The following is a 12,555-nucleotide window of genomic DNA, read 5'->3' as shown; positions in this document are numbered from 1 at the left end:
ATTTACTTAAATATTAGTAAATAATATTAAAAAGTTAATATTATGAAACTCTATATTAATATCTATTCAACAATATATTTGATGATAAAATTTATTTTTCATATGCTCCTAAAAAACAATGATCAAAGTTAATATATAAATAGTGAAAAAAAGTCAAACACGTCAATTATTTAAGAACGAAGGGAGTAATTTTTAATGGAAGACGGTCAATTTGAGAGTAACTTTAACAATTTTACTAATTCATTTAAGGAAAACTCTTAATTTTTGATATGTTTGATTGTAATTTACTATGTATTTTTTAATGGATACATGTGATAAAAGCTAATACGAATAATCTATTACATTATGAATGTTTTTTACGGGGAAAAAGTATGTTAAAAAAAATAGTAACTTTTACATTATTAAAAGATAACATTAAATACATTTAGAGTACCTATAATCTGTCATACAATGAATTAATAAAAGTCTATCTTACTCCAAAAATTGTGAATTTTTTATACTCCATAACATTTATCACTTTTGTCAGGCATCGTGAAGACGTAAAGTACCTATTTTGCATCAATTACCTTAATAAAATCAATAAACCCATTTGGACCAAAATTAATGTGATAAGCCCAAAATCCAAGTAATCGAGTAAAACTTGAGACAAAGTCCAAATTGATGCTTTGTTACGTGATAAGCTCAATTATAATTGGCAGTTTGGCACATTTACAAATCACAATACGAGTACTTATCTTATAGGTCATACTAGCTTTTTTTTGTTTTTGAAGGTGAGCAAAAAGCTTAACCATTAATAGCAAGGAAATCCATGTGTACATAATGGGCAATAACATGAGGGACAAAATTCTCCCAAACTTGTTCTAGGCCATGAGGAAGAAACTTTGCTAATTTATGAGCCACCACATTTCCTTCACACTTGCATCCAGTGGAGACTAGTATAAGAAGGGCCCAGATCAATAGCATCAGTGAGTATAGCATCGAGTTTTGTTAAGTGCGTAGCTCCTTTCGTCAAGCGGTTTATGGCAACCTGGCAGTCTAATTCAATGATGGCTCTATCACAACCATACTTTCGCCCCAGCCTCAACGCCATCACTATGGCTTTTGCCTCCGCAACTTCCATGCGCCACCACACCTAAACCCACCCAGCCCTCATCCACCAGGGACGCATCAGTGTTGATTTTTATTACATCATTGGGTGGGAGTTGCCAGATACCAGGGCTAGAGCGATAAGAGTTCAAAGACGTAGAGTAGATAGCTTTGACATACCTTTCGTTTTCGTCCACCCACCTGAAGACACGATCTAGCAACATAGAAGAAAGTGTTTCCTTCTGTTGAAAAACCTTCAAATTACGCTCCTGCCAGTTCCCCTAAGCAGATACAACCCTCGAATTTTTGTCTTCGGGCTAATCTCTTTCCAGCTATCAATTAACTCACAGGGTGTACCAGAATTTTTTTTTGCACAGATCTCTGAACAGTCAGCATATTCCCGCAAACTACTAGTTCTCTCACATTCGAAAAAAATATGACTCCAAGACTCCACGTTGTTCTCGCACCAGGGGCAACTATCATCATCAGTCAAATGTCGATATTTCAGCAAGCTTCGCACAGGGAAGATTTGGGTGCACAGACGCCACAGGAAATTCCTTGCCTTCAGACAGACATTTGCCTTCCAAATTTCAACCCACGCATTATGAAAATCATCAAATCACACCCCTTGCCTAGCATACATGCCATCTTTACGGAATAGTTCCCGTCTTTTGAAAACGCCCAAGTCAATTCATCACGAGGGAGACGAGAGCTTAAGGGAATAACCATAATGTCATTCCTGACACGTTCGTTGAAGTGCGAATTCACCACATCCCAGTCCCACTCCAATTTTTTAAATTTAATCAAGTCACTAACTTTCTCAACTTCGGTTGAAGGGGGGCTAGTTGCAAAGCGAGAATGATCATCAACCAACCAGGGCTCATTCCAGATTCCGATTTGATCACCATTTCCGACCTTCCATAGCATATTCTCCTTAATTAGAGCCTTCAAACTCCAAATACTACGCCAAGAAAAGCTACCACCATATCTAAATGAGAGTCAAGGAAATCACATCGAGGATAATATTTTGCCTTCATCACCTTACCAAGCAAAGAATCGGTTTTACTAGTAAGTCTCCACGCTTGTCGTCCCAAAAGAGCATCATTAAAAATGGCTAAGTCCCTAAACCCCATACCCCCTAAGCATTTGAGAGTGCATAGGGAGTCCCAACTCTTCCAATCATTGTTATTAAAATCCCGATTTGAATCTTAGATCTTACGATTTTATGATTTACATATGTTATACGATTCGATTTACGATTCTACCTGATTTTACATATTTCTCTTAACTAACGAAATCCTTACAAATTTAAAACATACCTACATAGTTATTTATAAATATATATTGTCAATTATTTGTTTCTTAATGGGTAAATAACTATTTCCTATTAATAGTTTAGGTTTCAAATTCATAATTTAAATATATTTAATTAAATTTAGATATGACCTCTTAATTATGCATGTCGGTTAAATTTTACGATTCTACGATTCGATTTTACGATTTGATTCTGAGAGCCCTTTCCAATTCAAAGTAGAATCCCAATTTTAATAACTTTGTTTCCAATGTATACGTCTTTTATCTCCATTCTCACCCCGTCATCAGAGAATGCAATTTATTAATAACCTCCATTGGAAACTTGTAAACCCCCATAAGATAAGTCGAGATTGCTTGGATAACTGACTTGAGCAAGATCTCCTTTCCCGCCTGAGACAATAGCTAGCTAGCTTTTCCTTCCAACCTTGGAGCTTTTTCCAAATTCTGTCATGTCAAGCGAAGCTTTGAACACAATTCTTTTTAAACAAACAAGAACATTCGGGATCCCGAGATATTTCTCGTGCTTCTCCACCTGTCTTATACTCAAAATCCTCATAAGCTCCTCCTTTTGCTCCACCCTCACTCCTCTACTAAAAGACACCTCTGATTTTTCATAATTATTTTTTTCTCCGAATGCTGCTTCGTACTGGTTGAGAATATCAACAATTACTGAGCATTCTTGTCTAGTGGCCCTAGTAAAGAAAAGGCTATCATCTGCAAAAAGAATGAGCCATTCTTGCTAGCCTTCACACCGTGAATCTCCCCTAAAGACACCTTCTTCCGTAACATGTGAGAGAAAGCATCAATCACAATAATAAAGAGATACAGAGACAGGGTCTCCCTGTCGCAAACCATTAAAAGGAGTCATACTAGCTTAATTGAATCAAATATGGATTCTCTAGGAAAACAATTTTGAATTGCGTGTAAAAAAATCATAAATTATCCGTTTTGTGCATGAGACAACCAAAAAAATAATGTCCTTAATCCTCAGCTAATAGTGGCATCGAGTGAATTTTGATTTCGGGGTAATTTTTTAACCTTAATATGGCAAACAAAGTAGGCAAAAAAGTTGAAAATATGTGGTTATAACATTAAAGTGTGATGAACAAATAATAAAAATCAATTTAAAAAGGCTAGAAGAATTATTTAATCAAATTAATTACTTAATCAGAAAAAATATATTTATGTTTAAAAAATATATAAGTCTTTACTTTTTTTTTTTTTTTTTTTTTTTTTTTTGAGGAAATGTCTTTCCTCCTTATAGTACACATTATTGTAATTTTTAGACGATTTGAATATTAAAAGAGATAGGGGTAATATAGGTATTTATGTGGACCCTCACCCCACACCTTAATAGAGATAGTAATAGAAATAATGGAGATGAGTTGCCATGATACAGAATTTTCTTTAGCCATAAATTTATTTTAGAGGCATATTAATTATCTTGCTTATTTAAGCAAATTTTTCCATAATCAACTAAGCTAATGTGTTTTCCTCCCAAAAAAAAAAAAAATACTTAAGCTAATTTGAGACCAATTAACTGTTGGTGCAGTGGTAATTGTGATTGCACATGGTAGGAAGCACCGCATATTCGATCCCAAAAGGTGAAATTGGTGAAACACAAAAAAATAAAAAAAAATATAAAAAAAAAACTAATTTGACTTTAATTTCCTATTATTTTTCTTGATAAATTTTAAATCTCTATTTTATAGTATACATAGGCGATAGGCTAAGGGAGGAGGTCATGGTGTCCAAGGGTAGAAGGGTAACGTAATTTCATGAGACACCACAACCTCCTCCCTGCCTTATATAATAGAGATATGATAGGATCTTAATTTGTGATGGTACATAGTAAATTCTCACTGATAGAATTGTCATATTTTAGATGAAGATTTAGGCCCTGCTCTCTTCATCTTTATAAAATTCACATGTCAAATTCTTATACTTTCTCTGTTTCTTAATACTTGCAACACTTCTCTTTTCACGCTTGTCAATGCACTATTTCAATCATTAATATCTTTGATTACCAATTTATAAAAATTTGGTATTTTGAAAGTATAAATCGAGACGAGTAAAACAAGGTCCCACATGACTATATTTTTCCCAACCTATAAATCACCAAAGCTAGTCAAAGTGAGATATGTGAATAGTGTAAAAGTCAAACTGTTGCAAGTAAAAAAAAACGAAGGAAGTATGTGGTTGGCCACACGAGGTTACTTCGTTAGTGTTTTAGGGGTTACTCGATCAGTGTTACAGAGGTTACTTCGTGAGTATTATAAGGGTTACTAGGTGAGTGTTATAGGGGTATTTTGGTCAATAATATTACATGGGTTACTCGGTCAGTGTTATAGGGATTACTCGGTCAGCGTTACAGGGGTAACTCGGTCAGTGTTAAGGGATTACTCGATTTTTTTTACAAGTGGCCACATGGTGTGGCCAGCCGCACAGGTGGTTATTGTTTATTGTTTTGCAATTAAGATAGGAGAAAGTGAGAACAATAATAATATTTGATTGTGTGTTTAAGATGAATTAACAAAAGAAAAACAACAAAAGACAACATAGAAAAAGAAATTACTCGTGTTAAATGATTAAGCTCAATCAAGGAACCTTAAACAAATTGTAAGAAAAATGCACTTTAATAATCCCAACTGTTGCCGATTTACTTTTAATAATCCCAACTAAGGTTTATTATCTAATAATCCCAACTACGTGTCATTTTGCCTCTAATAGTTCCAACCGGTCAACAACCTTTTATTACAGATTACCAAGCCGCGTGTCACACGTGATATGATTAATCCAAAAAAAATATAATTAAAAAAAAAATTACAAATTTTTTTTAAAAAAACACCTTTCACCACGCCAGCCACCCCACTGCCACCTATTCCCAGCCTGACAACCTTGCCCCCGGCGCCGGCCAGCGCCCAAAACCCCCCTCCCCCGATCGCCGGCGCCGGCTATACCCCCTGACTTAACCACCGCAACCCTCCACTGCACGTAACCCTCCACTTTCGAAAATTAGAACCCCTTATAACTCTTCCCCAACTGCCGGAAACACCCAGCCAAACTCCCCCCCCCACGAAACCCTGCTAGGGTTTCAGGGTGGAGGAAAGTTTAGCCGGGTGTTTTCGACGGTCGGAGTGGAGTCATAAGGGGTTTTAATTTTCGAGGGGAGGGGAGGAGTTAGGGACCGAGAAGGGGGAAGGGAAGGGTTACAGTGATCTCAAGGGTGGTAGGTCAACCGTTTTCAGGGGTTAAGGGGGAGGCTGGCCGGTTTCTTTCCGGGGAGGTTTGTGGGTGGGCTAGGGTTTCATTGTGGGGTTTGGGGTGGCAGGGATTGATTTTTCTTTTGTTTTTTTTTTTAAAAAAAAATTTGGAGCAATCAGTTGCTGACACGTGGCTTTTTAATTAAAAAAAATTATTACCCTTTCAATTGGTTACCGGTTATTGTGATTACTAGAGGCAAAGTGACCCCATAATTGGAATATTAGATAATAAATCTTAGTTGGGATTATTAGAAGTAAATCGCTAATAGTTGGGATTATGAAGGTGTAATTTTCACAAATTGTATTGATACGTAACAATTTTTTTAACGCCTTGGTATTGATGTCATTACTCCATACATATCTGAAATTTAAACATCTTAATAATATTTATTTGCTAAAAGACAAAGAGGATTTTTCTTATGCATTGTTACTCCAAGCTGCACCTCAGTGTCAATGTCGTCCCTCCTTAAACCACTAGGCAGTTCCCAATCAAAAAAGTATAGTAAATTGGCAAGCATAATATCCAAGCTAGCAACACCAAGATGAAGGCCAGGACATATTCTTCTTCCAGCTCCAAAAGGAATTAGCTCGAAATCTTGCCCTAGGAAATTTATTGAACATTCCAAAAACCTCTCTGGCATAAATACATCAGGGTCTTTCCAAATTTTAGGATCTCTACTAATAGCCCATAAGTTGACATATAATATAGTCTTGGATTGAATATCAAATCCTTCGATGGTGCAATTTTGCAATGTTTTTCGTGGAATCAATAATGGAGCTGCTGGGTGTAGTCGGAATGTTTCCTTCACTACTGCCTTGAAATATTCGAGATTTGAGAGATCACCTTCTTCGATAAAACATTTGTTTTGAATTTTATTCCTAAGCTCGCTTTGAACTTTCTTCATTGCGTTGGGATTTTTTAGTAACATAGTCATTACCCAAATTACCATAGTTGCACTGGTGTCTGTTCCTGCTAATATGATATCCTGAGATTTTATGAGCATTTAACAATTAAATACTCTGCTCCTGCTAATATGAAAATCTGAGAAATTATGAGCATTTAGCACTTAAATTCTCTGTTCTCGCTAACATATGTTTTAAACATTTAATTCATGAGAATGATGAGAAAAGCTAAATTGTTGACTAAGACACATTTATTTTGAAATATGAATAGCTTGATTGTCATTTTATACATATATATTTTTTTAATTCTTGCAACATAAAGCTTAATTATTATTTTTTTTCCTACGATCTCTTGCCATTTATGACCTAACCGGACAATGTAATTGTAGTTGTACTTGTACGTGATCGTCGTACAAGTAAATTACTATGTGTATATGGCCAATATGGGATTACCAAATAAAAATTGGCCTAGTTTTTAGATTTCACTAGGCCCAAGTGGAGAGCCTATTATCATTTCACCCTATTTCCAAAGGTTATTGCATGCTAAGACGGATTAATTTTAACTAATATACTTATTTTTACTTAGCTAAGCTTTACTTATATTTTCCGAACTCAATTTAATTTTGTTTTTTCTTTTTTTTTTTTTTGCTGATTTTTTTTAATAATTTGAGGAGAACTATGCTTTAGTTAGACCATCAAAATAATGACTCCATCGCCTATATTTCCTTCGTTCTTCAAATACTTGTTGCACTTTAAACTCAAAAGTCGCAACACAGCGTTCCAATTTGTCTGGTTGTCTCTAACCTCTATCATCATGGTAGCATCCCTTATTTTTTTTTTTTATTTTTTTAAGTATCTCTTATAGTCATATATAGGCTTCTTAAAACTTGTGAAATTTGAAAGGTTTTACTATAAATCTTCAAACAAAGAAATGTTATTTGAATAAATGTGTATTATATAAATGAGTGAATGTAAGAATATTTACCATTAACATTGCCTTAATGTGATCCATAGTGAGCTCAAATGAAAAGAGACGCTCTTTCTTGAGTTGGAGTAGAATGTCAACCATGTCTTCTCTATCAGATTTAGGTCTCTTTAGGTCAAGATGTTCATCAATGACTTCTTTATAAAACTCTTCGAATTTCTTGAATGTTTTCTCAAGTTTTGAATATTTTCCAGTAATTAGCTTATCAAGCCAGCCGGTGTAAGGGAAGTAATCCGTAAAGAAGAAGCCGGCGAACAAGGCTTGAGCTTCATTCAAAAGGTCATGGAATCTACTCCTTGTCCCTTCATCATCCTCGTAACTGTATATGAAGCAAGGCATAAGAATTTCTCCGTAATAAACTTCCTCTATTTCTAAGTAACAGTACGAGTCACATTTTTTATCTGAACTACTAATAAGCAACTTTTATCATTTTCCTTTAACTTTGCAACAATGATATTTGAAAAAACCCAATAAAAAAAATAGGCCTTGCCGCCTTCGACCTTGTTTTTTTGAACTGTATTGAAGTAGATTAATAATAAATTGAGTTAAGCTGAGCTGAACTAAAAACATTGTCTAAAATGAAAAATATTATCATATTTCATTGATGACTAAAGCAATTTCGAAAAAGTTTATTTATTTATTTATTTATTTTAATTTTTTTTTGGCCGACTTTGGTTATCAAATTAGAAAATGCTTTGTAATCTAAAGAAAAAAAAAAGGGGGGATCTTTAAATGATGATCAACAAAAATTGATAGTTAAAAGTTTACCACCTTATCTATATCGTAGTATTTCTTATACACTCAACTAGACTTATTAATTTGGACAAAAATTCTTTATTTTTTTAACTATTAATTCCATTTTTTTTTGAAGTGTTTGTTTGTATGTATGCATTTAAGCCAATAAGCCATGGATTATGTTTATTAGATGTTTTCTTTTAATATGCATAAAAAAAAAATGCAATTATAATTTCTAAAAATCCACACTATTCGAGATGATATACAATTTAACATCATGCAGTTAATTGCGTTCACCTCCTAATAAATAAAATTTGTTAGCGAGCTTGGGCAAGAGTAGTACGTACCGTTTTCCAAAAGCAATCTTGCATATGGTAGAACATGCACAATTAAACAACAATTCACTCAAATTGACAACTTTGTTTTCAGACGAAAGAGATGAGATCTTTTGAATGATCCTTGAGACTTCTTCGTGTCGAATTGGAGCAAAAGACTGCACTCTCTTGGAACTTAGTAGATGAACCACAAAAATCTTCTTAATTTCTCTGTAATACTCACCATATGGAGCAAAAACAACGTCTAAACCATTGTAAGTTAGCCTTTTTCCACCAACCAACACTTGTCTGTTACAAAAGTTTTTATCTTGTACTTGTAACACCTCTTTGGCCATCTTAGCTGATTGAATCACAACCATCAATCGATTTCCGATTCGAAAACTAAAGATAGGGCCATAGATTTTTCCTTGCTTGGTAAAGTAGAGATGAGGGTTTATGGGATCAAATTGGTGAAGGTTTCCAATAATAGGAAGGCCTTTAGGTCCGGGTGGTAGATTAAATTGTTCATTTTTTTTGCGTTTTAGATGAAGATAAATAAGAGAAATTGATGCAATGAATAAGAGGAAGAGTAACATATTTTCTTTTTCTTGCTATTCTTCAACTATATATTCATGAATGTGTGTAATTAATTAGTATTTTGCAACAAAGTAGGGAGATTTATAGTTATTAATGTAGTCGGTGAAGTCTTAAGAGTGATGCTATCTTATCAGCGATTTTATCACATGCATTTAAGCAGTGTATGGCTCTCCACAAACACTTGATATGTCGCTAGCGTATAAGGCCTAACTTGCGATTAGGATCACATATTTATATTGTTATTAATTTTGATACTTTTTCTTTCTTTTTTTTTCTTTTTTTTTTTAACTACGGAATTTATTGTTGTGATAAAGTTGATATGATTTATTATTATTATTATTATTATTATTATTATTATTATTATTATTATTATTATTATTATTATTATTATTATTATTATAAGAAAATAGATGTTAATTTAAGTACAATTTCAATAAAGAACATACAAGTATGAAATATATCAACTACTATATTGTAATAATATTACAACAATCTTCTTTTAACATGCTCACAATATATATACTCGTAACATGTAAATAACAAACCAAAATTCATATGAAAAGTTGTATATGATACTGTAATGAAAATTTGTATATGATACTTAAAAAAAAACAAAAATACAATTTATACGTAAAGAGTATTTCAAGAAGATTTAACAACTACTATGTATTAATACTGAATTACTTTTTTTTTTAATTATTGGATGACATTTCATGTTTTAGAATTTTTTTTTTTTTTTCAAATAATATAAAGGTTAGGGAGTTAAACCTTTTTTATTGTTAAAAAATTTATGAAAATAAAACCATATCACTTCAGAGATGATGACAGTAATATAAGAAAGTCTAGGCTAAATAATTTAATTTAAAATCATTTTAAGTAACAGGGATTAGAGGAGTATATCAAAAGATTTTGGAATATTTAAAATTTACCCAATAAGTATAATAAGAGGTTAGTCTATTAGTATAAGGGTTACTCTGTTAGTGTTATAGGGTCATACGTTATAGCCCTTAAAACTAAGAATTAACAATTTAATATTAGCGTAATTAATGTTATATATATATATATATATATATATATATATATATATATATATATATATATATATATATATATATATATAGCTTTAATGGCTGTAAATAGCTTTTTTTCTTTACAAAATATTGAAATAAATAATTGTACTTCGTATCATTTATGTGGGTCAATTAATTAAAATCTTCTCAACCACAACAATTCAGCACATGCATTACAAATATGAGGAGAGTAATCCGTTATTAACAATCGTTTGTACAAACAACAATCAATAATTGTTTTTGTTTTCTTATGGCGTAGCTAGGGGAGCATGTCTTATTCCAAATTTGGGTTTGGTGATCTTTTGATTTGATCTGACAATTTGTCTCAACTCTCAAATTGTGTTATCTCTATGTGTGTCAAACCAATAATTGCAATATTGGTCTAAGCTTGGAAAACGACTTATTTGGATGAGAGGATCCACAGATATTTCCTATCCTTAGTGCTCGTTTGGTTTATATGGAAATTAACTTTTCATGGAAATTTATATTTTATGGAAAAAAATTTCCTTTATGATTTTTTTAGGAATTAAGCTAAATTGTTTGGTTGACAGTATATGAAATTGCATTTTTTAGGAAATTCAACTCACTAAGGGGGGAGTTGGTGAGTAATTTCCCATGGGTTGTGGGAATTTGTATTTCCCTTGAAATTGCTATTTCCCGTGTTTAGCTTATTTCCCTCCAACCAAACACACCCTCATTTTAATACTTCCTAGGAAATTCCATTTCCAAGAAAATTATCTTCCAATCAAACCACCTTATACTACCTCTATACAGAGTAATCTTTAAAAATACAATACTTATATTTTTTTGGCACGGTTTTATAAGAGTTGATTAAAGTAGGTAAATGAGTAACTTTATTAAAATAATTTGAATATTAAGATTAGAGAAAGGTTAAATATATACTATATGCATGTATAAATTATTTTGATTAATTTATCGGTTTACAATTGCTTAATGTCACAAAATGGATATCAAGAAAGTGTGTTGCATTTAAAATAAAATGAAAGAAATATTAAACTTGTTCTACATACACAGATGCATGCGTAAATATATATACAAGAAAATAAAATTAAATAAAAAAGATTAGGGCTTTTTTTAAGAAAAAAATTCCTAATAAAAGTACTCGTGATATAATCTTTCTCTTGTCACCCATTTTATTTTTTTGTACTAATATGCGAGTGGACTAAAATGGCTATACATATGCAATAATGTCATATGTATGTTTGCTTAACTTTATTTGCTTCTTAGTTGAAACATGAATATTGTATATGATATGTCTTTTTGATTATCTTTTGGTATTTTTAAAAAATATACTTGTATATATATTTGAGGATTATCATAAAAAAGAAAAACATCTCCATCTCCCTCCCTTCCAATATGATTTATTATTTATTTCTATTTTGCACGATGTTCTAAATGTATCTTTGACCATCAATATATTTAATTATGTATTAACAAAAAAAAAAAAAAATTGATATTATATAAGTTGACAAAAATGAATCCATCAATATCTCACATAACTATATATTTATTAAATGTATTAATGGAAATATTTAGTCACAATTATTAGAGTTTGACCATAAGAAATTGAGCATATCATTTTGGTGAGATTGAATGTGATTTGACTTGCATGGTAAATAATTTATGTGAGTTAATTAGGCCATAACATGAAGTAATTAAGACTCTGTAGACACCTGATTGTGTCTCCCCAAAAACCAAACCCAGTGATGAGTATCTTTCACATATTTGATTATTGAATAAGGTGAAATGTTGAAGAGTCTCGTAAATTTCTCCTTTTCTAATCTCTTTTCTAAAATGTTTTGATTCATTTCGTATTTCTAAAATCATTCTAAACGTCCAATCCAGTTTATTTTGACCCATAATCTGGATCCAATAATTGTGTAATTGGATGGGGTTTGAAAAGAGCTTTCCAACGATATATTATAAGCCCAAATCCAAGTTATAACCGCAAGTTATGGCCATAATACTAAATTATGGTCCAAACCGAGCTTTATATGCGGACCCAATGATCATGTGGAGGGTCCATTATATTTCTAAAACCATTAGGATTTATCTTAATCTTCTAGAATCTTCTAGAAGGTTGTTTTAGATTCTAATTATCCTGTTTTGGAAAGATAATGATTAAGAATTTTATTTCGAATAAAACGAGTGTTTTTTTATAGATTTCATCTGATAATAAGGATAAGTACGAATATTCGACTAACCCAATTTTATTGGAAGTCGGATTCTGTACGAGTCTTTATCTTCTGAATAGCATCGCACAGCGA

General features: G+C 32.3%; 1 protein-coding gene across 1 annotated transcript; it reads right to left on the bottom strand.

The window, feature by feature from the left end:
- Positions 1-5,749: 5,749 nt before the first annotated feature.
- LOC110709844 (cytochrome P450 83B1-like) lies at positions 5,750-9,522 on the bottom strand. Its single transcript, XM_021888105.1, has 3 exons — positions 8,634-9,522; positions 7,552-7,870; positions 5,750-6,649 (listed from the first exon to the last, which is right to left on the bottom strand). Exons 1-3 carry the CDS (start codon positions 9,194-9,196, stop codon positions 6,041-6,043), a joined length of 1,491 nt encoding a protein of 496 aa, XP_021743797.1. The 5' UTR covers positions 9,197-9,522; the 3' UTR covers positions 5,750-6,040.
- Between the last annotated feature and the right edge of the window lie 3,033 nt (positions 9,523-12,555).

This window comes from Chenopodium quinoa, unplaced genomic scaffold (assembly GCF_001683475.1).
Source record: "Chenopodium quinoa cultivar QQ74 unplaced genomic scaffold, ASM168347v1, whole genome shotgun sequence".
Lineage (NCBI taxonomy): Eukaryota > Viridiplantae > Streptophyta > Magnoliopsida > Caryophyllales > Amaranthaceae > Chenopodium > Chenopodium quinoa.
Note: the sequence above shows the minus strand (reverse complement) of the source record. Positions and strands in the feature narration are given on the sequence as shown.

What these genes read in the sequence shown, in the direction of transcription:
- LOC110709844 (XM_021888105.1), bottom strand. Translation starts at nt 9,196, where the DNA reads ATGTTACTCTTCCTCTTATTCATTGCATCAATTTCTCTTATTTATCTT. An exon ending in AAGATTGCTTTTGGAAAACG is followed by an intron (nt 7,871 to 8,633) that starts GTACGTACTACT and finishes CTTCATATACAG; the next exon opens with TTACGAGGATGATGAAGGGA. An exon ending in ACATTAAGGCAATGTTAATG is followed by an intron (nt 6,650 to 7,551) that starts GTAAATATTCTT and finishes ATAAAATCTCAG; the next exon opens with GATATCATATTAGCAGGAAC.